The sequence below is a fragment of the Carassius carassius genome, chromosome 14 (genome assembly GCF_963082965.1).
Source record: "Carassius carassius chromosome 14, fCarCar2.1, whole genome shotgun sequence".
NCBI classification, from domain to species: domain Eukaryota; kingdom Metazoa; phylum Chordata; class Actinopteri; order Cypriniformes; family Cyprinidae; genus Carassius; species Carassius carassius.
This window is the reverse complement of record NC_081768.1, coordinates 17,652,189-17,679,303: the sequence shown is the minus strand read 5'-3', so window position 1 is coordinate 17,679,303 and position 27,115 is coordinate 17,652,189. Positions and strand designations below refer to the sequence as shown.

General features: G+C 37.6%; 1 protein-coding gene and 1 pseudogene across 1 annotated transcript in view; one reads left to right on the top strand and one right to left on the bottom strand.

The window, feature by feature from the left end:
- LOC132157222 (leucine-rich PPR motif-containing protein, mitochondrial-like) overlaps positions 1 to 16,621 on the top strand; it is a 49,208-nt gene extending 32,587 nt beyond the window's left edge. The window contains exons 26-38 of the mRNA XM_059566471.1: positions 5,189 to 5,257; positions 5,347 to 5,437; positions 5,521 to 5,663; positions 5,896 to 6,073; positions 6,588 to 6,714; positions 8,152 to 8,240; positions 8,351 to 8,552; positions 10,542 to 10,672; positions 11,181 to 11,296; positions 13,599 to 13,673; positions 13,783 to 13,867; positions 14,366 to 14,508; positions 16,136 to 16,621. Coding sequence (XP_059422454.1) covers positions 5,189 to 5,257; positions 5,347 to 5,437; positions 5,521 to 5,663; positions 5,896 to 6,073; positions 6,588 to 6,714; positions 8,152 to 8,240; positions 8,351 to 8,552; positions 10,542 to 10,672; positions 11,181 to 11,296; positions 13,599 to 13,673; positions 13,783 to 13,867; positions 14,366 to 14,508; positions 16,136 to 16,207 — 1,521 coding nt within the window. The 3' untranslated portion in view covers positions 16,208 to 16,621. The remainder of the gene's footprint in view (positions 1 to 5,188; positions 5,258 to 5,346; positions 5,438 to 5,520; positions 5,664 to 5,895; positions 6,074 to 6,587; positions 6,715 to 8,151; positions 8,241 to 8,350; positions 8,553 to 10,541; positions 10,673 to 11,180; positions 11,297 to 13,598; positions 13,674 to 13,782; positions 13,868 to 14,365; positions 14,509 to 16,135) is intronic.
- Positions 16,622 to 18,971: 2,350 nt separating this feature from the next.
- On the bottom strand, positions 18,972 to 25,032 carry LOC132157542 (ATP-binding cassette sub-family G member 8-like; annotated as a pseudogene).
- Between the last annotated feature and the right edge of the window lie 2,083 nt (positions 25,033 to 27,115).

The window sequence follows — 27,115 nt, the reverse complement described above, 5'->3', positions numbered from 1 at the left end:
TTATAAAAAATGTAACCACCTTTGGTTAACAAATAGAAATGTGAATAAAAACATATCTGAATAACAAAAAAGCTTAAAAGAAAAGTTAAACAATTCATTTCAGTTTGGCAAGAAAAGCCCAACTAGTAAAATCCGTACAGGTTTATGTAAAAATAACACGTTAACTAATGTAGGTAAGAATAAATCACATACATGATCTTCTCTGCTGAATAAAGCCGTGTCATATTGCACTGTTCTTCTGAAGTAAATTACTCATAGCAGGACTTATTTAAAAAAACGATGAAAATGTATATATTTTTATAAACTGTGAAATATTTTTTTAAATCTATTTTTTGTATCTAAATGAGGGTGTTTGCGCGCAGGTATATAATGAGCTCAGATACGGGAAAGACTGTACCTAGCTTAAGTTTTATACATAATCAGAATATTTGTTTTCGATTTGAATTCGTTCAATTTAAAAGTAGACACAAGCTTTCTATAGACATATTTCTCATGTCTCTGTGTCAAATATTCTCTGAGTTTGTCATGTGTAGAAAGTTGCTCACAGAGACCTAGACGGCAGAAACTAAACCCGGTTTTTGTTTATTTTGCAAAAGCACAATGTTTTGATGTTATTGTCAGTGTACACAAATAAAAGTAGGCCTTTTTTTTAGGTTCGATTGATTTTAGTATTAGCTGTACATGAGTATTTAAGGTTTCTTTGTGAATCAAGAAAAACTGAAAGTGAACGTATTGGCGCGCAGAGGGTTAAAGACGCTGCATTTAATTATCTTTAGACGGTAAATTTAGGTTTCAAATTCAATATTGATTTTAGAACTTTTTTTTATTATTTACTGTATGTAACACAAGTAATTTATAAGTAACTGTAATTAAATTGTCTACAAATGAGCAGTAATCCCTTACTTCACTTTTTCAGTAGATAAGTAATTTAATTACAGTAACGCGTTACACCCGACACTGAATACATTATTGTTGTTCCTCTCTTCCTCGTCTTTCTGAAATGAGTCGATTTTTACATTTAGAAAATGTTTAGAAAAAATATATTTTTGGGTTTGAGACTTTAATCTGTGAGACTTTACGGATCTTATATATGTGCGAACAGCTTGTAAAACTCCAAAGACAAAAGGAAAACATGAAATTGTGTTTTGTTTATTTTTAAATGTGGAATTTATATATTTTTCACACGTAAACATATGTTTTCAGGAAAACGTATATTAATAGAGGAATAGGAATATCGTCTTGGCTCTAGGAATGATGGTTCACTATTGAAAAGTTTACTATGAAATGACTGAGGATGTCTCTGTTCACTCATCAGGCCCTTCTGCGAGCGCTCTGTCCGAGACGTAACATGTTTTGAGCACTTCGTCCAGAATGGGTCTTTCGGGGATATCTTTAGGCTGTGTTCTGTCTTGTTCTTTCAGAAGACAGCATCTCACGAGTCTACACTTCCACCATGAAACAGCTCTGACAAAGCCATTTAGATGTTCAATTAGCCAACCGCTCTAATACGACACCACTCAACTCCCTCAGTGCTGCCGCGTGGGAGGATGAGAAAATGTCAGCCATAGTCAAGCCACTTCTTGCCGGTTTATCAGGCATAGTCTTTGTCAGAGGTTGTTTCACCTTTCTGTGCAGTTTTATTTTTCCAACCTTCTGCAGCATTCTCTTTTTTTCTTGTCTCTCTGCATCTATCCTCCACACACTCCTAATCTCTGATAATTCTGTTGTATCGTTGTCAGTATGGATGAAAAATAAGCCTAAACTTGGATATCACAGATCCATCAGTCCAGGGGCTTTTAACCAAGGAAACATCCAGTGTCCGCAGATCCTAGAGCATGCCATTTGGCTCCATTTTTCATATATACACCAGATCATAGAAATCCCTCTTTGACAGCGCTTTAGCCGATAAGCTATCAATGGTCACCTCAGGATACCGCGGTCTCAAGCAGCTTTGACTTTCATTGTTTTGAGAGGTTAATTTGGGATGCAAGTTAAAATCCCTCTTAAAGAATTTACTTGATTTTTCTAAAACTTATCAATCCACTACTGCTCTTAAACCATCTTAGGACAACCTCCAGTGTCATATGGGTTTAAAATCATTCATGATGCATGACTAATACACAGTGCAGTTTAGATGGCAGTTAGGTAGCCATTGTCTGTTGTTTTAAACCAGCTCACTTTCATCATGGGTAACACTTTTATTCATGTTGTTAACTTTACTGATTGATAGTATTAATAAACCATTGTTTTGTCCAGGTTACACATTAGCTGCTATTTTGGTATTATTTATGTACAGTAGTACTATAGTTTGAATTAGCTGTAATTTTATATCTTCATTTTAGTTTTGTGCTTTTGTTATTTTATTCATTTTTGGGTTTAGGTATATTTTATATAGCTTTTTCGATTTTATTTTCAGTCATTTTGGCATTTCAACAAAATTATTTCAAGTTGCTAAGTCAACATTTCTCATTTTCAAGTTTTTTATTTTGTATTTGTATATATTTTTCAGCTTTATTTCGTTAATCAAAAACAATAGTTATTCATTTTAGTTTACAATAACAACTAGTGGTCGACCGATAATTTATTTTTTTACAGCCGATACCGATATCTTGGAAAGTAGGGGGGCGATAGCCAATATAATATTTTTTAATTTTATTAGTATTAATATTAATGTTGATGGCAAATGACAAAGTATTATAATGTTTGTCTTTCTATTACAAATAATATATATGCAATCGTTATAATACTTTCTGTATATATTAATTCCTTTGTTTTAACTGTTTTATCAGATTATTAGACAAATTTCTATCCATATTAGACAGAACTGTTAACGATGACAGTAAACAGAATGTGAGCACTGTGTGCTCAAGCACTGCGGCTCTCAGCGTCATCAAGATAAAAGTCCTGAATACATCGATACCGATATTTGAAAAAATGGCCAGTATTGGCCGATACATCGGCCTTGGTGATATATCGGTTGACCACTAATAACAACACTGGTATTTGGTCATTTTAACATTGAAAAAAAATTCTTAACCATCATGGCTTGGCATCTCTTCCATGCAGCAGTGATTAGATGACTTGTACCTCATTGCTTGTCTGCAGCTTAGTTTTTATTACATCTTGCAGTTTTTTTAACTGGAAAATGATTAAGCACTGCTGGAAATGTATTGAATTTTGGTCGATCTGTAGTTGTACACAATATTCGCTCACCCTGTCCATTTTAAAATAAGTTCTGTTCTGTTTTTTATGAATTTTTTTTTTTATTAATTTTGAGTTAATATTGTAAGCCATTTGAATTTATCCTATATTGTCCTGAGGGCTTGATTGGGAGGTGTACTTGTGAGAGTTGCTATTAGTCATTGAAAACAAAGCTCTGTCGTATCTTTCAAAATAGTTTTATACCTCTTAATTCCCTCCACTATAAACTCTCTTAAAGTTGGTGTTTAATGGTGGCTTGTTGAGCACCCTTGTGCTTGACCGGTCAAAAGCCCCACTCGTTTCCTGGAGCGTTTTCCACACATCCTCTCCTCCATCCAGAGCTGGATAATTAAAAACACTGATATCTAAGTAGCATTAGCAGACATAGAGCTCTACTTCACTCTCTAATAGAAACTTTAAGTGCAGTGATGGAGTGCTGGTCAGTGGTCAGGTGATTGTACTGTCTATAATTGTCAGATTATTAATAATGGTGGTAATTAAGTGAAATGCTTGTGTAATTAAAATGGTTGTCACATTGTGTGTGAGTGTTTCAGAGTGTGTGACCTGGGTTTGAGAGAATGATGGCATCTTCAGCGTGATGATGGGTGTTTTTGCTCAAAGGTCTGAATGAATGGGGAGTTTTTGTTTACTGTAACTTTGTGAAGGTCATGAAAATGGAACACTTTGGATTCCTTTTTTATGAAGCATTAGATTGACAAACCCAAAGTTTTTTTTTTTTTTTTTTTTTTTTTTTTGTGAGCACGATTAAATGTTTTTTAAACTATCCGACATTTAAAAAAAATTAGGCTAGCATGAAAGATTGTTTTAAGTGTCTCAAGTAGTTGCCAGAAAACTTGACCTTCTGGACTGTATCTGACAATTTAATTTTTTTTAAATTATTTTGTCTTTGCTATAAGTTTATAAACTACTGTGTTGCAAACTACACTGAATTTTTTTTTTTTTAATTTTCAGGACTTATTCTTACTCCTGCTCTCTTCATAGAAACTTCTGAAAATTACACAAGCAGAGCATTAGTTTATATTTTCTGTCATTATTATTGACTATATAAGGCTAAAATCCTAATAGAGAAAGAATTTATAAATGTATTGTTTAGGGTCCATGTGTTGTTAAAAAAAAAAAATCTGTCATATATTTGTCTTTACAGACTCTTAATCATCTGACCTAGATGTTCTTTTGTGGCATTGGCTGTGGTGTGTGTGTTTGTTTGTTTGGGTCAAATGAATTTGTGTGTGTGTGTGTGTGTGTGTGTGTGTGTGTGTTGATTTGCTCTTCTATATAGGAAGATTGGAGGAGTGGGGGTGCTATTCATCCTGGATTTACTTAAGGGAAGATTTGCCCCACAGGGCTTTATGCATCAGGCCCAGGGGCTGCTCCTGCATTTATAGCAACACAAAAAAAAGACTAGGACTATGTAGCGGTTCAATTTTGGTCTTATTTGCTAAGCAGATTTGGCTTGAGGAAGGCTGGAGTGATTTTGAACTTGGCCTGGAGGCGGATTTGCTGCAGAGTAATTCTGTTTGGATGCTGCTGGAGCAATATCTTCTTAAGAGGAGAGACAAAGTGAATTTAGAAATCTGTTTGTGTGTGTGTGTATGTGTGCATCTCTGTATGAGAAGATTCTCATTTACTGTAGGTGCACCAAAGCATCATGATTCAGTGCTTCATGAGAAGTAATCATGTTGTACAACTAGATCTATATTCTGTCTGTACCACTCACAAAATTGTTTTATTTTGTTCATTTTTCTTTTGTTTTTTTCTTTTGCTTTTGTTTTTGTTTTTTGTTAAGTTTCATAACTTGGGCATAACTTGACCAGTTAGTGAATTTTATACTTTGCGTTTGATATGCCCTTTCTCATGATTGTTCATGCCCACTGGGCCCTCTGATCATATTAGTGCAGTGTAAGGTGATTTGCACCTATTTAAATTGTTGAGATCTCATTTATTTCTTTGTTTTACCCATGTGCAGACTCCTGGTCTAAGGGCTCGACCAACCCGTCTGCAGTGGTTCGCAGAGAAATGCATTGCAGCCCAACAGGTCAGTGCTTCTCTGCCGTTTTGTCTGAAAAAGTGATTTGCTGTAGATCAATATAGTGTGTATCACTGTTTGAATCTCTCTTTCTCCAGATGGAGCCCCTTGAGAACATGGTGGACACGAGTGTCAAGCTGTTCGAGTGTGACAGAGATGACATGTACCACTATTTGTTACGCCTCTGCAGTAAGTCTCATGTGTTGGAGCTGAGACGGCAAACAGTGGATGAGCATAACTACATTGCACTGACATTTTTTTTTTCTTGTCAGAGGAGACCAATGACTGGCAGAAGGCTGAAGCAACCTGGATGAAAATACAAGAGGAAAATTTGGCTCCAAGAGAGAGGACCCTGCGTTTGCTTGCTGATATCTTTAAAAACAATGACAAGGAGGTGCCTTTCGAGGTGCCTGAGGTAAAAGAACCTATTCAGTGTCCAATATTAAATCGGTTACAAAATCCTAAAACAAAGGCAGTTGAAAACCAGTGCCTTTCAGCATTTGGAATTTTTTCTTTAGTCGGATACATTTAGTCCTGCTTCTTATAATCTCTGTAGCAGGTGGAAACCATGAATTAATTAAACTTGAATTAACATCCAGAATTAAAGATAGCATTATGGTGTAATGATGTGGCTGTTTTATGTGTAGGTGTGGTTTGAGGAGGTCAGAGGTCAGCCTGAGATGTTTTCGGAGCAAGAGATCAAATCTAGCCCCATGGTTCAGGCTGGCCCTCGTAAAAGGGTTGCAGCTTCACCCCCTAAAGAGGCCACCATTGATGACTACAAACTTAAAGTCCTGTCTCTTTGCAAGAAGGGCAAAGCTCAAGGTTAGTTCTCCATATAACTTTGTTTAACTTCCTTTAAATCACTATGGTAAACCATAAAGTTGTCAGGACGGATTTCCCAGGAAATGGCGTACTTGCGCTATTCATCTTTTGTAATTGTAACTTTTGTCTATTGCAACTTGTAGTTTTATTTTTCAGCCACTAGACAGCAAACAAGTCACATAGTCACATACATACATTAAATTAAATACAAAATAAAATAAAAGGTAAAATAATATAAAAAATGAAAAATTATATAAAATATATTTATTTATTGCATATATAATATTTCTTATATTAATATAATATATTCATAGCTGTCTGCTTGGGTTAAGTGAAGTCAGGTTTATTTATATAGTTATTTATGATCACTTTAAAATTGCTTCATAGTAGCTTTATAGTAAAAGTTAGTGTGACTTTCGCAAGATTCATTTTCAGGACAAGTCATATGCATTATTATCTGTAGTGGTCTAAGTAGATTATGTATAGTTCTTACCCTGTTGTTTCTGATTCTCAGAGGCCTATGACATCCTGAAGAAAGCGAATGGCATGGGCATTGTCCTCGGCCCTGCTCCATATGATACCCTCATCAAAGCCCTCCTGGCCACAGGCAACATTGAGGATGCCATGGCTGTCAAAAACATGTGAGTCTGTCTGTGGGGGTCTCACCATCTATGTCTAAATTTGTATTGCAGGTTGCTAAATTACAGGTTTTAAGGTCATGGCCTTTGTACCCGATTTTGCAGCATCAGAAAATCTTCTTGAATTGAAACGGATGAATGCTGATAAGCTCCTTCTAGCTGAACACACACACACACACATATACATGTCTTTTGGTTTTAGACCTTTCAGAGTTACTAGCTAATCTCCGAGTTCTCAGAAGAGCTTGGCAAGATGCAAAAATGACAGTCCTTTGTCGATTAGTAATAGATCTTTGTGTTTGTGCTGATCTTTGATCTATCCATAAAGCTCAGATGTTTCACTGGGTCGTATTATATGTCTGATTATATATCCTTATGAAAGAAAGCCATCGCCACTATAATCTTGTACATGCTTTTATGAAAGCATTCAGAAATGTCTATATAGCAGGCTATCACGCAATATATATATATATATATATATATATATATATATATATATATATAAAGAGCTGGGTAGATTACTTGAAAATTGTAGTCTGTTACTGATTTCAAATTACATGACAAAAATTGTAGTAAGTAACATAATCCATTGCATTACACATTTTAGGTAATATGTTCAGACTACTTTAATTATACTATAATTATTAAAATAGGATAATCTTGTACCATATTGATATAAAAATGCAAAGATAAAGGAAATGTTTTACATTTGCTGTTAGTAACATCATAAAGTGTATTAAACATTAAATTACATAAAGGTTTCCTAAACTGGGGCACTGAATGGAAGTAAAGAAAACAACAGTACTGTCCTTTACTGTTAATGATGATAGCCAGTATATTGAAAACCTTGTATATAAGGTGTGTGTGTGTGTGTGTGTGTGTGTGGTGGACTTCATGCAGATGTTTGGCAGGACGTTGGTCTTGGCCAGCGGGGTGCTTTAAGGACAGATTAAGGGGATTGGGAATGGAAGAGGAAGCGAAGGATGGGATTGTCCTGCACTTAAAGGGCTAGACGAGAGTAAGGAAAAGGACACAAGGATTTTCTTGGGACTGATAAGAGTAACTCTGACTCTGGTCTCTGGGCCAATCTGCCGTGTGAGCGGCTGTTGGCCATTCGCCGTTGAGATAAGGAGCGGTGGCTGATGCTCAATTGGGCGGCAGGATTAATAAAGCCAGAGAGGGTAATAGAAAAAGACTTTGATTGAGGTTTAAGTGACGAATGAGAGGGAAACGGACGTGGAGAGTGGATCCAGATTTGTTGGATTTGTCCAGTCTCTCACATGTATGTGCACAATTTTAAGATGAGCAGAGAAAAAAGGGCTCTCAGCATCAACACACATACACAGCATCATGTATTATTCATAAATACATCTAATCCTACAACACAAACTACAGATGTGTTCAACTAATACCTTTTCAATCTTTCTTTTGTCTTCTCAGTGCCACTGATCATATTCCTGGATTCAGTTTAAGTGACAATGCCAACAACCTTCTCATCATCTCTCAGGTGAAGAGATGCCAGATGAAAGGTGAGTACAACAGTGGATTTGTTCTCTCAGTTACTGTAGAGTACTGAGGAATGCCGTAGTTTCTTCCAAGGCTTTGTTTTATTAAACCTGACATATGATCTCTCTCACAGATGCCATGGGGACTCTTAAGGGCATGTTACGGGCTGACCAGGTGCCCACTCAACTGGCCATCACTAGACTGGTCCAGAGTCTCGCAAGTGAAGGAAACACACAGGACATCCAGGAAGTGGAGGCCTTGGTGAAGAATTTAGGCTCCATCAAGCTGTCCAGCATGATATTCGTCAACAATACTGCTCTCGCTCATATTAAAAAGTAAGTATTGCACTCATATTAAAAAGTATGTTTTTCACTCATTAAAAAGTACGTTTTTTTTCTTTTTTGGTTAAGTCAAGATTTGTTGTTATTGCCTACTGTTATTGCTTATCGAATATTTTGTAAAATGTACTTCAACTGATGGTTGAAAACTGAAAGTATGACATTTTTTAATTTCAAAAGAAAAAAAGAACCCCAGACCTATGAACGGAAGTGTATTATGCAGGAGTAGAAGAGCCAGAATGTTTTTAAACTCAGATTTTCAGGCAGATTTTCTTTTGGAAATTTTTAAACATGGAAAAAAAAAATCTAATTAAATATCTGATTTAATTTATATTAATAATAATAATTTCACAACAATCTATTACAAAATATTTTTTTCTGTTAAAAAAATATTTTGTAATCCTGTAATTATGATCAATTGAAAAGGTCAGCTGAAAAGCCACGGCAGCTTTTTGATCAAAAGGTGCAGAAACAAAATAAATTGGGTCATGAATCATATGTAATAACCAGAATATCAGTAGACACCTGTGGAAGCAACCTCTCACAACACCCTAACATTATGGCATCAATGCACCACAATCTAGTGTGTAGCTACAAGACTCGAGAGATCTCACGGACTCCGCTACTAGAGCTGCTCACAATACTCGAGATGAGCAGTCATTCAGAAGTATTTATAGTGGATGCACAGTTCAATTAAATGCCGCTAAGATTGGCACCACATACCTGGCAGCTGGAGGAAAGCAGATGACACAGAGGTTAAGATTGTGATTGACTAGGACAAAGACTTGATTATAGATCTATTATTATCTGAGAAACTCTGAACCACACGCTCAGTGTTTCTAAAGCGAGCACTAGCAGAGATCAGATTCCAACCGCACAAACTTTTCTTGGTTATTTTGTAGGAAACAAATTCATGAAAAGAACAATGAAGCACCCTTGTTTCTGTAAATAACATGAAATGTGCCCTCTCTGTGGTTTGACCTTGACTGAAAATCGGTGTCATCGCAGGTTTGTTGTTGCTACGATGTATCGTCTGCTCATGTGGCCTTTTCTCACACCTCAATTTCATCTTCTGTTCTTTCATCTTACCTTTCCTCCATCGCCTTCACCCCTCTCCACCCATTATTATTAAAGGCTCAAATCTGCTGTGATGGCTAGGACTATGCAGTCTGAATAATTCACAATGGGCCGCACTAATGTGGTGCCCGGTTTCCTGAGCCCCGTCTCGCCTCTTAACCAGTCAGTTTGGCTCAGCCACACACAGCACACGTGTCACTGTTGCTTAGGTCCGCCCGGGGGTCAGAGTTCACCCCGACAGGACAAAGCAGTGCAAACGGGAAGCTGCCCAATCAGCCGTGAAGAACGCTTTGGTCTTCCGCTGTCCTACACTGTCTTAAGACACTGTCTTAATGGCGAGGAATGACAATCTATGGCTAGGTCGGGAATATTAATGTGACTGATGAAAGTTTTATGCACTTACTGTTCTGTAATTGAAGGAAATGGAATGGAAATTTTCACATGGCTTGCTTTTTTCCACCTGCCTTTCTTTAGTTATACTCTTTGAACCAAAGTTATATTTTTTGGATGCAAAAAAGGGTCACCTATAAATCTATATTTTGGTCTCTAAATATGGGTTTGATCCTTCCTTCAGTAAAAGTCTAAGCAAATGCAGTTGTTGTTTTTTTTCAACCCAGAGCTTTATTTTGTAAGCCAGGTGAAAAATCTTAGACCGATTGCTTGGGAAATTTTCACACCAGCCAAGGGAATTATTAATCTTTCATGTCCATAGCACAAATGTGTTATATGATGGAATACTTGAGGTTAAGGCATGGGTTTTCATAACAGAATTTCCTCAGATTTTTTTTTCAAAGGCATGTCTTATTTTTATATTGGATCCCTAACTAAGTTATTGGAGTGTTCCTGGCTCTATAAAGGGGTTTGTTCAAGTCAGTAACACCAAGGATGAACTCTTTTCTCCCTCTGCAGTGAGGACATAGACAGTGCGGTGGAGCTGTTGGAGTCCTTCTACATCCAGAACACAGAGAATCAGAAATCCAGTATTTCTTTTGTCTTCCGCAAAGTTCTAGATGCTAACAACGATGCTGTACTGGATAAATGTAAGACCCTCACACCACCTCTTCATCAGTATCAGTGGTTCTCAACACCTCCCAAAAAAAAAAAAAGCCTGCAATAATTGTGCTTTTAGTGGGACATCAAGACTGGGGCAGTCTCACAGGGGCATTTTTGTATTTTATTTACCCCACAGGAAAGTTCATCGTAGTAGTTTATTACTTCTTTTTGGTGGTAATGTACACTTTATTTGGGGTCAATACAAAGTTGCTCCCCCTTTCCACCAGTAGCTGTTCCATCCCAAAAGGTAAAATTGTTGCCTTTATTTATTTTCTGACGGGCAGAGGAGTCTTCCAATGGGCTTTTTGAATAGGTTTCCAATAGGTTTATATCCACTGATACACAACTGTGTTCTTTGAGTTCTTTAGGATCTGACTTCTTGCCCTTATTTGTGAGTTTCTGGTTTGAAGAAACATTACAGCACCCACTGATGTGTTGTAACATAGTAATCACCGTCGAAGCATGTGATTGATTCAAATCTCTCTCCACGTCCAGTGAGTGCCATGGCGGAAAGGCTCTGCAATCACTTTGCCTCCTACAGAGCCGCTACAGACCTCTTCCTGATTTACTTGGACACGGGCAGGACAGAAGAGGCCAAGTTCCTCCTGCAGGTACCGTCTCTCACAAACCAAGTTATGCATGAGGACTCCGTGACCTTGCTAAATTGCTGATTGTAATTTGAGTTGGTATTGGAACTGGCTGGCCCTGTCACTAACTACAATTCCATCTCAAGTGATCTTTGCTCTTCTCAAGTGATCTGACCTCTCCCCATCTCATATTTTAATCATTCAGTCGTTTTTGCATGCTTAGATACTCTTGTTTTAATAAGATCTTTCCTCTCCCTCTTACAAAAAGCACTTTAGCGAGTTAACAACTAAACCCAGGAGTGAGTAAAATCCTTTGAGATGTGGAAATAACAGGAAGCTTTGCTTCTCAGCGTCCCTGAGATGGAATGCTAAATATCATAAGATGATTTTACAGAAGGTCTCAGATCAGTATATTCGGTTTGGTCTTGTTCGCTGTGTTGTGGGTGTCGTGAATCGCATCGCAGAGTATCTCTCAGGAGTGAAGCTGCTGGGCTGCGGTTTTAAGTGCTCTGATTGTCGTGAAGGCACCTCAACCTCTGTTTTTTCACGTAGCAGCCTGTTAAAAGCTTCCCAGACCCCTCAGCTTTTAAATCAGCAGATGCAAGAGAAAAACACAGCTTTCACGACTGGCTTGTAATGTGACCTCATTGGCGCTGAACCCAGAGAAAGCACAGGGCAGTCCAGCATCTTCAAAACACACAAGACAGGATGAGGTTTTCCTTCAGAAGAGAGTCAGACTTTATTTTTACAGCAGCATTTTCCAGGTTAATTACAATTTAAGATAGATTTTGTTAGAGTAAGGCACCTGCGATGGAAATAGTAAACCGGAATGTTTGAAAGATTAAGACATGAAAATATACACTAACCACAAGAAATACATTTTACAGAAAGTCCATGTAACCAAAGCTTTCACACTTCAAGAAGTTCATAAACGCATCTCAAAAGTAATCCATATGAATTTAGCAGTTTAATTAAGTCTTCTGAAAAGACATGATCGCTTTTTATATGATGAGTAGGCTTTTATTTACATATAAACATAGGTCTATGCAAATACATAGTTGAAAACGGCAAATGGAAGTTCAAATGTGCTTGCTTGACTTACGACAAGGAAGTTTGGTTAAGCTGCTGTTTACAGTATTTTAAATAAGAATTACTCTTACGTCTTTATGAACTTTTTGAGGCTTAAATGATTTGGTTACATTGACTTGCAATGGAGAGATAGAAGTCTCTCATGATCTCAAGCCTTAATTAAACACATCTGTATTTGTATTTCCAAGTCCTAAGGGTTTGAGTGAACTATATCTTTAAACTGTGTAAACATGAAACTAGTTTAAACGATGTAATCCCATTTTTAGTCCCTGCCATATTAATATAAAGATGGTAAACCAAGCAAGAAACTGACAGATATTTTATTCAGAGAGAAGTCTAAACACAGAAATGGTCAGAAATGCCTAATAACGAAAAACCTGGAAAGTAACATTGAAATGATAAATAATGAAAATGTCTGTATTGTAATGAAATGTTTTTAGCAGACAATACTGATTTGAAGCTTTTAAAGCTCATTATTCTCTTAACTTGCATTCTAGGCATTTTACAGTAACATGACTTTAAAAAAAATGAAATAAAAGTCCTTTATGCCACAAATGCTTTCTATGTAAATTGCATTGCAATGAGAAAGCCTGATTTCTTCACACCTGCCAAAATCTTCTTTTTGACAAAGCTGCTTAATGTTGTTGAATCTTCACAAGACCTACAGTTTCTGTACTGCACAGTTTACCCTTCCAGAATTCACTGTGCCTTCATTTAACTTGTGTCATATTGTCCTGATTAAAGAGTGTGAAAATTGCACACCGGCGCTTGAAAGCTCAGGAGCACGCCAATGCAATTCAAAGCCTTTATACGGCTAAGTGTAGATAATTGTACTTTAAATTGGGCGGACACTGTACATTTTAATTTTCATAAAGAAATAAGTGGTTATTTGCCTGACTCCCTTATTAGCTGTATAATTAACCCTCAACTATAGAGCTCTGCACTGAGTGCTAAAGGATGTAATGGAAGATGGATACATTCAAAAACACATGCTTCCATCATGCTGTTACACACACCTTCATACGCTCCCCTTTGCCTTCTTTTAACTGCCTGCTGTGTGGATACAGGAAATACAAGTAATTGTTTTTATAGCAAGGGGTTATGTTTTGCTCAAGGGCAGATGCTGTGCGTGCGTGCATGTGAACACACACACACACACACACACACACGTTGTGATGCACGATAAATGTTTGTGTTTAGAGTTTTAAGGTCTCTTGTGCTTCTTTGATTGCTTTAGCGCTGTGCGGCTGTCAGCGAGCAGAAGGACACAATGTTCACATACATGTTGCGAACCGCTCAGCAGCCGGGCCAGGTAAACAAACCCAGATTGTTCTAGTCTTCATGCTCTGAACTTTCATTAAGTGTATGTACATAGTCACACGGCATGTGAATAAAGACACTGAATTTGCATTTCTGTACAGGCTGCCAAAATCAAGGCTCTGTCTGAGCTGATTCCTGACTTCACGGAGAAGGAGAATATCTATTCACATTTGGTGAAATGCTATGGTAAGACCATTTAAAAGTTATTTATTATGTATTTTATTCTGCATGGATATATGCATGTTTCAACATTGATAATACTAAGAAATGTTTCTTGAGCAGCAAATAAGCATATTAAATGCACATCTTGCATCTGTTTCTGTAATTGAATAGTTTGAATGCATTCCACTGTAGCAAAACCATTGTTAAAAGCTACTCGATTCATCTGGTGGACAGTGGCAATGATACTCCTTTCATCTGGCTGGTCTGTTCGAGTCGTCTAGCAAAACTACTCCGTTAATAGCTTGTCAATTAAAAATGCAACAAGCAGAGCGCACTGACTGACTCACAGGAGGCATGTTTGTTAATACAAACACGTGTTTCCTAATGAGGGGCTACTTTAGCCAGCGTTCCGTGAGAACTTTAACACGTTTCAGTACTTTCGAGACCTCTACTGCATTATTATTTCATGAGACCTGATGTGTGAAGAATGAAATGTTGCATGTTTTCTCCCTCTCTCCACAGGTTTAGATAAGGACTTCAGTTCAGCGAAGGCTCTTTATGAGCGCATGCAGGCTGAGGGGGTGAAGGCTGATGAGTTGACCCTCAAGAGACTGGCGCTACTATACAAGGAAGCTGGAGAAGCTGTTCCCTTCGACGAGCCGCCGGTAATCATCAGTATTCATTAGCAGAGGTGGATTGTAGTGAAGTGTTCTTATTTTACTCAAGTAAATTAAAAAAGGATCTGTAGTTTGGGATAACTTTACTTCACTACGTTCCAAAGCGTAATGTCATACTTTTTACTGCACTACATTTCAGTTTGTTTTTTTGCCCCTTTTTAAAATGTAATACTTTCTTGTACTCAAGTAAATCTTTGAATTTCTTTTACTTGAGTAAACGTAAGAAAGTAGTAGATTTCTAATGTAATTAAGTATTAAATTATATTTAATATGAAACGTAGTGCAGTATAAAGCACAATATTATGCTTCGGAATGTCGGGAAGTACAGTTTTTTTCTAAAAAAAAAAAAAAAAAAAAAAAAAGTGCTGACACTTGAAAAGGACTTTAACAGCAGAGTAAAAATACTTTACTACTGTCTCCCTCTGTTCATTAGCTTTTAATGCATATTGAATATTAACTTCTACTCTTAAATAAGAGGAATCATTTCAACTAAAGAAGATGTTGCAATGTAGATTGAAATGTTTTACAAATGATGTGGTCAAATATTTAAAAAAAGTTAAAATGTAGTTTTCTATTGAATGAGCACAAGATTGTATATAGTAATAATAAATATAAATGTAATAAAAATATGTATTATTTATTCGATGTAATTGAGCACAGTATTTACATAATTATTTTTGCTTGGAATTGCCACAGAGATTTTGTTGAACATTTTTGAATGATCATGCAGGCAAATTGTTCAGTTAGAGTTTTGAATCGATTCAGTTCAGTGGACAGTTTGATCCGATTCACTGAACTTGAACTAGAATGCCATTTTTGCCTCAGCTTTATATATTCCAGAATGCATTAAAAACATCTGTCTTAACATTTTCATACTCTGAAGAGGCAAAAAAGAAAGTCTGGAAAGTGTAGGAAACATTTTTGAAGTTGCTGATTAGAGTCCAGTTTCACCTGAAACACCTCTACTTTTACACACTCTGGTGTATTATTTACTATCTGTCAGAACCGTGCTCCGGTGTTTTTCACCAGCCAGCCATCTACAAACCCCCCCCCAATGCACAGCTAAGCTCTCAGCACACCATTTAAGTTCTCACAAAGCAATCTCAGGTAGCACTCCATCCCGCTCCATTCAACTCCATCTCTTCCTCCAGTCCCACTTATACCACAGTACAAAGAGTCTCCGGAGAGAGGCGATAAGGAGAGATTTGAGGTGCCGTTCACATCTGGCCTCATTCCTCGTATCCAGCATCTGTTATTTATCAACTTTAATTACCCCATTAATAAGGGAATATACATTGTTGGACAAATGGTAATCTTCTAAAAGCACTCGCCTTCCAAAAATAGAAGCAAGTGCTGTTTACAGGCTCCTGTGCTTAATCAAAGTTATTTGTGAATTAATACGGTTTGTAAGATGAAACGAGAGCGTAGGATTTGTTTGGACCGTGTGGTTGTTATTAGTTTGCCCCAGAGGGCAGAAAACGCACAACTACACACAGCACCCACTGAAAACACCTCAACACGCACTCAAAGAACAATTAAATTGGAGAATTTGGTCTAGTCTTGCTTTTACTGACGAAAATTATCTAAAAAAAGCTTTTTGTATTTTGTCCCGCAGGAGTCTTTTCGTTTCTACGCAGACAAACTGAAGCAGCAGCGCTCCGAGTCCATGGAGCCAGCCGACAACTAAAAACAGCTTGTCATTTATTCTTGATTCCTTTTCTTTTCTCTTTTTACATTCATCATATGTGCACAGCTTGTGTGTTATACTGTGATTGTTTTTTTTTTGGCCCTTCATAATGATGTCCTGATGTGGTTAATGTGTACATAGATATTTATGCAAATAAATGTAAACCCAAAACTTTGGTGGCTTTTTCGTAAGTTTCCTTTTAATCTTTTCTTTTGTTTGTTCCTGAAGCGATTGTCACACAAGAGATGTTTTATCAAAATCCAGGTTTTGACTTCTGAAAATGCAAATATATTCAGAGAAGATGCATTACATTACACATGCGTGATTTGCGATGTGCTCATATAGTCAATTTATGCTTAGTTATGTAATAATACAATACTATATAATAAACATCTCCTTGGAGCAATCATGGAAGCTGTCATGCATCCTGTTTTTTTCTGGATTCAACAAAAGCGCAAAAACACATTATCAAGCTTTATTTTATTTTTTTCAAAAGATTTTTGAAATAGGCACATTGGTAAAAACTTTCTTAAGCAGTCTAATCTTCTACATGTTTAAATAAGTAAACATTTAGACTGCAACAAAGAGAAGCTGTTTATGGATATTTACCAAAGCAGAGCTATCATCTCTTGCCAAATTGAACAAAAGTGTGTAAGGAAATGAACAGAACATTGCTGCCATCCAGAGGCTATCCGCTGAAGTCTAAAGAGCTCTCTGAATGACCTTTGGAGCACCAGCTCTTCTTTTCTGCTGTCTTTACTAGCATGGGTTTGACCTCTGAACTCTCTCATGACAGTATTGTTTAATGAAAACATCTTAAGGATGCTTTAGCATTGATTCAGCATTGATCATTCCATAACGTTATGTAACGTGGCTGTCTCAAATGGAGGTGGACAGCTCTGTCAGGAAGCTCAGGAGACCCATTCTGAGAGGATCTGTGCAAGCCAAATGCAGACGGCACGGTAAAAGCAGATGAGATGTCATCGAGGGGATGACATTATCTTTCAAGAGCTCTTAGCATGCTCCGTAGCATCATTACATTTTAAAATGATATATAAATGATATCAAAACAGTTTGAAATGTACTTCTTCAAATGGATCTGCCATGTTTGTCTTTGCGGAAACTTAAAGTACGTATGGCCTTCATTTTAACAAGCATTGTTGCTTATTTTTTTCCCTGTCAGATATTTTAAGACTACTCATCCACTATATTTATGACCATCAGAGGGGCAAAGTAATGGTGATGATGATGAATATAAAAACACATGAACATTGTATTAGATGAAAAAAGCTGATCACCGGATATGATCCATGCCTCGTCATGCATAACAAATCTCACATCTGTCTACATTTATACAAGACTTCATCCACAATTTATCTTCTTTTTCCACAGAAATTAAATTTTTTCGTGCGATTGTGCGAGACCTCTGGTTAATTAGCAACTTTAGGTAAATAGCTAGAAGAATAACTGTGTGGTAAACAGTAAAATTACTGGATTATGGATAAGCCATAATGAAATAAATCTCAATTGTTTTGACATGTCAATTATGAGAAGTCAAAATTACTTTTTCTTTTGATGTCATAATTTTGACTTGTATCACAACTTCTCATGATTTCAACTTATAATCATAATTTCATGTCATGATTATTAGTCAATATTGTCATTCTTGTTTTTTCTCATAATTTAAACTTTTTGTCATTTTTTTCTACTTGTCATAATCACCATGATCATAATTTTGATACTTCATGTCATTATTGTGACTTTTGTCATTCTTAGACCTTCATCTTTTATCTTGATTGACTTTTTATCTGATAATTGGACTTTTTGTTATGACTTTTTCATAAGTTGTCAATTTCATAATTTTGATACTTTGTCAATTATGACATAGTATGTTATTTTTTTGTGACTTGTCATTCTTTTTTTTCTTTCATTTATTTTAATTGACTTTTTGTCTCATAATTTCAGCTTATGTCATCATAATCACTCTTCTAATTTTGATACTTCATGTCATGACTTAGTATGTCATTGTTGTGACTTTTGTCAATCTTGTTTTTTTTTTTTTTTTTACTTCTTATAATTTAGACTTTTTATCTTATAATTTTGCCAGATGTCATTCTTTCAACTTATGTCAACTTATGACATCTGTATTTTGTGTTATGTCTTATGATTTACCAATGCATTTCTCCTATGTGGCAGATTTGGACTTCCATACATAAATTCGGTGGATATGTCATGTGACTGAAACATTAATAAGTCTTAAAAAAAATGGTTCTCTTTATCCAGAAACAGTTGACAAAAAAATAACACCTTTTTTTAAGAGACATATCTTGTGTAAGACTGGAATATATTTTCAGTATAACTTTGACCATGTGTTATTTAATTAATTGCTCAATACAAGTAATGTTTGAAACATCAGATCAGTCATTTGAATTTTTCTTCTGGTTATAGTCTCTCTCTCTCTCTCTCTCTCTCTCTCTCTCTCAAAGACTCAAATTTGTTTAAGCTGCATTAAAAATACGACAATGGATGGACACGTGGAATCAAACAAATACTGTACATCCTAGCTTGTTCATCAAAATGTTGCACCAGTGCAGTGTCTATACATTTTTTATTTATTTAGCATTAGAGTTTCTTTAACTTTAACTTTAAATCTTTAACAAAGCTTTCAAAGCTCCTGTAGTGTAGCACTTCTCAGTAATAATATTATACATACAAAACAATTCTGATTTACAAAAGAAAAGAAAAGTAAATACATAAACTAAATCTACATTGTGTCATGCTGCAGTAAATTTGTTAAAAGGTATCTACCAAACAGGAGTTCTGGTAGTGGACCAGAACCAAAAAAAAAAGTAAAGTACACTTAAAAGAGTGTGGAAACATAGTGCATTACTGCCATCCAGCGGCAGTTAGTGGTAGTCAAATGTTACATATACTGTATGTGTGAGCTTGTTTATGTGGTTAATGAGGACACAAATTTGTATAATGACATGGATATGACATAGGTATTACAATGAGGAGGTGATTTATGAGGACATTTTCAGTGGCCCCGTAATTCAAAAGGCTTATAAATCATTCAGAATGAGTTTTTCTTTTTAAATCCAAAAATGCATAAATTTTCCTGTGAGGGGTTAGGGTTAGGTGTAGGGTTGGAGAGTCCCCATAAACCACATATACCGATAATAAGCACCAATAAGCAGGATGGTTGGGTGGGTATTGTTTCATTTTCATCATCTCCAAAACCTGAAAGTTGAAAATGTAATGGCATCCATGAATAGAAACCATATAGAGATGCAATTGTATATGTCAACGTTCCTCACCTTACTACCATCGAATTCTACAGTGAGGTTTCCAATAGTGACTGGGCTTCTAGTCCCACGAAACTAAACCTGCAGCATTCCCTCAAAACCTCAGCCCATGAAGGATGTGTAAGAAAAGTAAGATGCCACTGTTGGTGATGAAAATCAAATTTAATAAAAAAAAATACCTGCAAATTTGATTATAGTATTCAATTGAAATAATATGCTCAACGATGCTTTTACCCATCCACAAGTTTTCCAGACTAATGACAAAGCCAGCAGTCATGCAGAAGACCATGAAGAGTGCGTTGCCCATGAAAGACGAAGTCTGCAATGTTGGCATGGTTGCTGCCACAAACAGGGCCATGCAGCGACTACAATACACCATCATCCACACCAACAGGAAGTTGAGCAGGAAGCGGTCAGGAGCGCTGTTGAGCCCAGCCAACCAGTAGATGGGCACACCGTATAACAGTGTAAAGGCACAGTGCTCTGGCAGCTCACCAAGGACCTGAAAGAGACACTGGAGCTTGAAGTATCACAGTTAATGTCAAGAGCTGACAGAGTCCAATAGCCAAACAGCAGCTTATATTCAACTCCTGGCCTGTCCCTGTCTGAAATGTTATGGGAGTCAAATGTAACTGATGTTCAAAAGTTTCTATTTCTAAGGGTCTTACTAGAAATGTTTTTTTATGAATAAATAGAATGGTTAGTCTATTAAATTAAACAGAATGGTATGGCTTTAATAAACAGCTTAAATATAGAGTTACGGTGCTTACATTTTAGACACACATGCTACTTTATCACGATAGCAGTGTTTTGTTCTCTAATGAATCAATATCTTTGAATGAATTAATTCAGGGAATAATTCAATAAATCATTAATAAAGACAGTCATTTGTTTAGTCATTTGTTTTATTTTAGTGTCACTTATAGTTTTTATTAATATCTGGGATTAACCTTATTTTTATATTTTTTGCTTTAATTTTAACTTAATTTTCTTATGTGTTTGTTACATTTTTTTTTTTCAATGAATGTAATATTATTTAAACTTTATTTTATTTCAATTGTAGTTTTAGTCATTTTATTAATTCAGCTTATTTCAGTTAGTTGTCCAGGAAACATTTAGGATTTTTGTTACAAGGCAGTTTGTAAGTTTAAATCTAATCTTAAAAGTTTTTCATCTAATATTTATGTTTTACTTCAGCTTTATCTCGCATACCAAAAACTATTTTTAATAGTTTAAGATTTAATCAATTTAATGAACTTCCCTGCTGTTTAGTCCCTGAATTAATTGGTGCATTTGAACAAAATGGTTGAGTGAATGATTCAAATGACTCGCTTGGAAAGATATTCACTCATCACCACCTACTGGCATAATGATGCAACTCAAAGAAAGAGTCACTGAACAATCCACACTACTGAAACACAAACTGACAGTCTGTCCGGAACATGTAAACAAGGACAAGTGGAATGAAACAAACTGTGAGCACCGCACAGCCAATCAAATCCAAGAACCGATATCTAATGTTGTATATAACATTGCACATTTTTCAATCATGCATTTAATGTAATGCATTTTACACATCAACACCACTATCATTCCTAAAGCTCTTAATGTCACGTACGTTGATACAAGAAACGAGGAGAGATCCAAATGCAGGTATGAGATTTATTTAAAGGGCAAATCCAAAGGGGTAAACAGTCCAGGCAGGGTCAAAACCAGAAAATCCAATAACACGAACACAAAACAAGAACACACGGAAAGAGTAGACTATGAACTGTATCTCACATACAACAAGGACTCCGTGACAAAGACTCAGACAGACCAGGTATAAATACACAAAAGGATAATGGGGAAACAGGAGACAGGTGGGGAACAATCAATTAACTAAACAAGGAGGAAGGTGACCAAATAAGGAGACAGGAAGTGATAATATGATAAACACCGTGGGAACTGAGGACACCTAGTGGAAACCCAGGGAACACAACCCAGACACTGTGACAGTACCCCCCCTCTACGGAGCGGCTCCCAGACGCTCCAAGACAGACACAAAACAGAGACCAGGAGGGAGGCGGACAGGTGGAGCTTCAGGGGGAGGGATGGAGGGCCAGACTAACAGAGGGGAACAGGAACAGAAGTGAACACATAAAACATAAAACAAAAACAACAACATGAAGCCCCCCAGGGCGGAGCGGAAGACCACCACAGCCGTGTAGTCAACGCCAGGGTCCCCCAGGGCGGAGCGGAAGACCACCACAACCGTGTAGTCCGAGCGAGAGCCCCCCAGGGCGGAGCAGAAGACCACCACGTCCGTGTAGTCAACGCCAGGGTCCCCCAGGGCGGAGCGGAAGACCACCACGTCCTCGTGGTCGATGCCAGAGTCCCCCAGGGTGGAGCAGCAGCCCACCCAGTGACTTGACTTGACTCTGAACGTTCAACGGTGACCCGCCTTGTCTCTGGAAGGTCCCCGGTGACTGGCCCTGACTCTGGAGGGTCCCCGGTGACTGGCCCTGACTCTGGAGGGTCCCCGGTGACTGGCCCTGACTCTGGAGGGTCCCCGGTGACTGGCCCTGACTCTGGAGGGTCCCCGGTGACTGGCCCTGACTCTGGAGGGTCCCCGGTGACTGGCCCTGACTCTGGAGGGTCCACTGGGACCTGACTCGACTCTGGAGGGTCCACTGGGACCTGACTCGACTCTGGAGGGTCCACTGGGACCTGACTCGACTCTGGAGGGTCCACTGGGACTAGCCCTGACTCTAGATGGTCGACGGTGACTAACCCTGACTCAGGAGGGTCCATGAACACCTGACTCGACTTTGGACTGCCTGTGGAGACGTGAGATGCCTCGGCTTCGGACACCGCCTCGGCATCGGGCACCGCCTCGGCCTCCGGAACCACCTCGGCCTCCTGAACGGCAGCGGCCCGCTCGGGAATGTCCTCCTGGACGGCAGCGGTCTGCTCGGGAACGTTCTCCAGGCTTTGAGGAACGGTAGGCGCCTGTCTCCTCCTCCTCCGCCCTCTATGATGGCGAGTCGGTGGCACCTTGTCCGGAGACTCAGGCGTTGAGTCGGCCATCTTGTGCTGTGGCGCTGGGCTGGCAGCCATCTTGTGCTGTGGCTCTAAGCTAGCGGCCATCTTGTGCTGTGGCGCTGGGCTGGTGGCCATCTTGTGCTGTGGTGCTGGACCCGCGGTCATCATGGGCAGTGTCGCTGGCTTTCTCCTTCTGCCCTGGTGAGACGGCGGCTCTGGTCCCTCCCACGTGAGCCCAGAGTCAAAGGGGGGCCATGGTGGAGAGCGATGCTGGGCTTCCTCCCGCCCACCTCCTCCTCGGCGCCCTCCCCTGGTCGCGCGAAACACGACAGGGCGGGTTCCCTCAAATTGAATGCTTCTCTCCCGCTCGGTGGCTGGGGAAGAAGCGTAAATCGACATACCGCTGGATCTCAAGGTGACGGAGTCCTTCTGTCACGTACGTTGATGCAGGTATGAGATTTATTTAAAGGGCAAATCCAAAGGGGTAAACAGTCCAGGCAGGGTCAAAACCAGAAAATCCAATAACACGAACACAAAACAAGAACACACGGAAAGAGTAGACTATGAACTGTATCTCACATACAACAAGGACTCCGTGACAAAGACTCAGACAGACCAGGTATAAATACACAAAAGGATAATGGGGAAACAGGAGACAGGTGGGGAACAATCAATTAACTAAACAAGGAGGAAGGTGACCAAATAAGGAGACAGGAAGTGATAATATGATAAACACCGTGGGAACTGAGGACACCTAGTGGAAACCCAGGGAACACAACCCAGACACTGTGACACTTAATGCAGTTTATTTACCTTGGCAAAAAAGTATGAGGTGACTGAACACATGCCATCTTCCAGTTCACAATAAAGCATGGCTCTCTCTGAATAACCTGCGAAAAACAACATATTATGCCACTGGACACCAAAATAAAGAAAGAAATGTTCTGTAATTTACTCACACTTTGCAATGATATCCAACACCACAGCAAAGGGTTTCAGAGCTCCTATTATGTAGAGCAAAGCCACCTTGTCTTGGACAGAAAGACCCTGCTCTCCAGCCCTGAAATAAAGGAAACCAATGAGCAGTGACATCAACACGGCCATCAATGTCACCAGATCTCGATAGTCATTAAATACCTGCCGTCTTAAAAATAACAGGGGTGTAATGGAAACAGCATCCAGAGGTCCAGATTTTGCAATTAAAAAAGTGTTTTCCACTTTATTTACTTGATTAGGATTGTCAACTGTTGCAGTTTTCCTTCTGTTTGGAAACTGTGACCACAGATTCGGGAGGAACACTGCTTGGGTAGAAACGGTATCATCAGCTCTTGTGTTTTTCATTTCCATTGATACAGTATGAGAGATTATTATAAAAGATTTAAGAAAAAGCCTCAGTGTGAAAGAACAAAAACTAATATGATTGTTGAAATTTACCTTCGAGGGGCATCCAGTTCCAGAGAACCGCAATCTTCTGATTTCCACATGAAATCCTCTGTGTTCTTCACCTTCTCTACAAACTGGGCAGCCAACATCCTGGCTTTCTCCAAACATTGTGCTTTTTTTTCAGGACTGCGCCGATCAATGCTTATCAAATCCATTGCATGAGAAATTCGCAGTTCAGACACGACAACTGGACCACATGCTTAACTATAGACATCAGATGTCTGTCCCACTCACCGTAGTAGTCAGAGGGCTTGCAGTATCATGGACATGGGTACCCAAGAGAAGTAAAGTAAGGGACCATTTCCTTGGCCTGACCACAGTACACGGCTGAACCAGAAGACAAGAGCACTACCAGGTCAAAGAGCTGAAAGATATCTGAACGAGGCTGATGGACTGACAGCAACACCAGGCGCTTCCCTCGAGCCAGACGGTACAATGTTATGACAAAATGATGGGCTGTGAAGCTGTCTAGACCTGAAGTAGACTCATCTAGGATGAGGATACCTGAAAAAACATACAAAAACAAAACATAAGCAAAAGCTTTGACATATTCTATTTTATTATGATGAGATATTATTATAGTTTTTTTAAATGAGTTTTAAAAGACCCTAATAGACAGCTGAAGATGTGGATCTGTCACATTGAGAATATTGACGTTTGTTTGACCATCGATGAGAGACAATGAGGCAGTTATATTCAATGCAGGATGTTAAATGGATCTTTCAAGGTGGTGTCAGAGATGGGAACGACCCAACCAAATTTGGACTACATTGAATCATCGTGTTGTCTGAGCAGCAAAAATTTGTCCTACACTGTGAGGTGAGAATATAATATTGACATGACATGAAAGCAATGAAATGGGTGTCAGTTCATAGTCAATGAGAGTAATGGAAATTGAGCAAATTTAGCATTGGTAGACCTGCTATTAAGTTCTTAATGAACTGAAACTCTTCAAACACATACTGTATGTTTTCATTTCCAGCACATACTGAATGTGTCCAGGAGCTTCTTGTGTTGAGTGTAGCTGCTAACAGACAACTGTACCTGATACATGCACTGTATATCTCAGTATTTTAGAATTTTGCTAAAAGGCTTTATTTTTCCAAGGCCTTCCAGCCAAGCCTGAAACTTCAATGAAAAGATCAATTTTTTTTTATTAAAAAAATCATGCTATAGTAAATTAAAAAGATGTTTTTTATGTGCTCAAATATTGACAGATTACTAAATTTCAACAGTTTTACAGTTCTAGACTATGTAAAATTATTCTGTAGAATTACTAATTATAATAATCCAGCAAATCAAAGGCAAGATTTATCAAAGTTATCAGCATATTATAATCTTTAATAATGCAATAAACATAAAATGATCAGTGAATAAAAGTGAAAAAAATGAAATGCCATAAGCAATCAGACATTATTAAATTACTATATAAAGACTTGATCTTTGGAAACAATTATACAATTGCTAGGGTATTAATCTTTTATTAAGTCTTTTATTTCATTGAAGCTTCAAACAAAATAATGACAAACGGAAACCACTTCTTGTGACCATTTCATAACATTGTTTGCTCACGTGTGTTACAGTGAACATGTACGACCCTGGTGTGACCTTTCATCTTCCAGGAAAAAATGGAAAAGGCAGATACTGAATCAAGTGTCATTTCATGTGGATTGTGGACAGTGGGCAGGGAATGGGAATTCTGGGGAATTCGGGTAAGTGACTCGAAAGAGATTTAACTCATTCAATACCAGAGCCCACAGCATGCTGTTGTGAGTCTAAATATTGAACTACTGAATGAGTTCATTTGTGTATTTCACAATGATATTGTTATATGGTGAATGGCAAGATAATGAATGAATATTGTTTTTCAGTTTATTTACTTTGAGAGTTTGAGAGCATGACTGCTAAAAGAAGCAGAACACAATAAAAACATTAAAAATCATATTCTCACAGATCTTTGTTCACTGCACATTCATTATAAAGGCAGAAATGAATGAACAGTAAGAATTAGAATAAACAAGGCAACATACTAAGGATAAAAAAAACATTTAATTTCAGGATCTTCTCTCAACACTTCTTAAAACTTTTCATTTGAATGTAATTTAACTTTGAGTACTTAACTAAAACTAGAAATAAAATTTAAAAAATGAGAAAAAAACAGACATATGACAAAATCTATAAACAATGACAGAAGCACCATCAAAATTATTAAAACTAAGTAAAAATTAAATATAAAAACAAAAACGGACAAAAAGGTATTATTAAAAATTACAACAGTGTCTCTGAAATGAATAAGGAAATGTATTATGTAAAAAAAAAAAGTTCCATTATGCAATGCTGAAATTTTAATTTCTTTAAATGTCAGGGTAATATTACCAAAAGGTGATGTGTCTTTCAAGATTCAGAAATGACTGCTCTGCTTATTCTTTTTGTACAAAGGTCACTTTTTCAACAGTTTTAATTGAGCAAAAGTACTTGGTTTTTAATGTGCTTGAATCACTTAAACCAAACATATTTATTATTATTATAATCAACACTAGTCAATAAGAAAGATTAGTGCAGAGATTTTTTATCAAAACTAATTATACTGTACCACTATTTTAAAACATTATGTATAACTTAAATTACGTAAGGCTGAAGTTGTCTTTTCTTTAAATGTCAGTGTCATATGATAATATATCAAAAGGTTAATGAGCTTGCTGTTGTCTCTTTCTCAAACCACTCTATTAGACGCTGTAGCAGGACGAATCGGGAATTCTGCTAAACTCCTTGGAGACGTTTTTGTGAATGGAAGAAAGATAAAAGCAGAGCTTTCAAAAGCAGATTCCTAGACTGTTTCTCTTATGTGCTCCAGGTGAGGTTTTTTATTCTTTGGTTAAAAATTTGGATCTGAAATAATACTGACAAATAAAGATTATTACAGACTTTTAACTTGTGTTGGTTTACATATAAGCAAGCATTGAATAACCAAAACATCATATACCTCTATCAACACATGACACTTCAGTATACTAAAACACTAGTTTGCGTTACTGATTATTCAAGTGTGCAAAGTGGTGAAAAACTGAACCATATAGTATCTTAAACAAACACAGTAAAGTTTGCAGAAAAGTTCATTTGTAGAGCTAACTCTGAA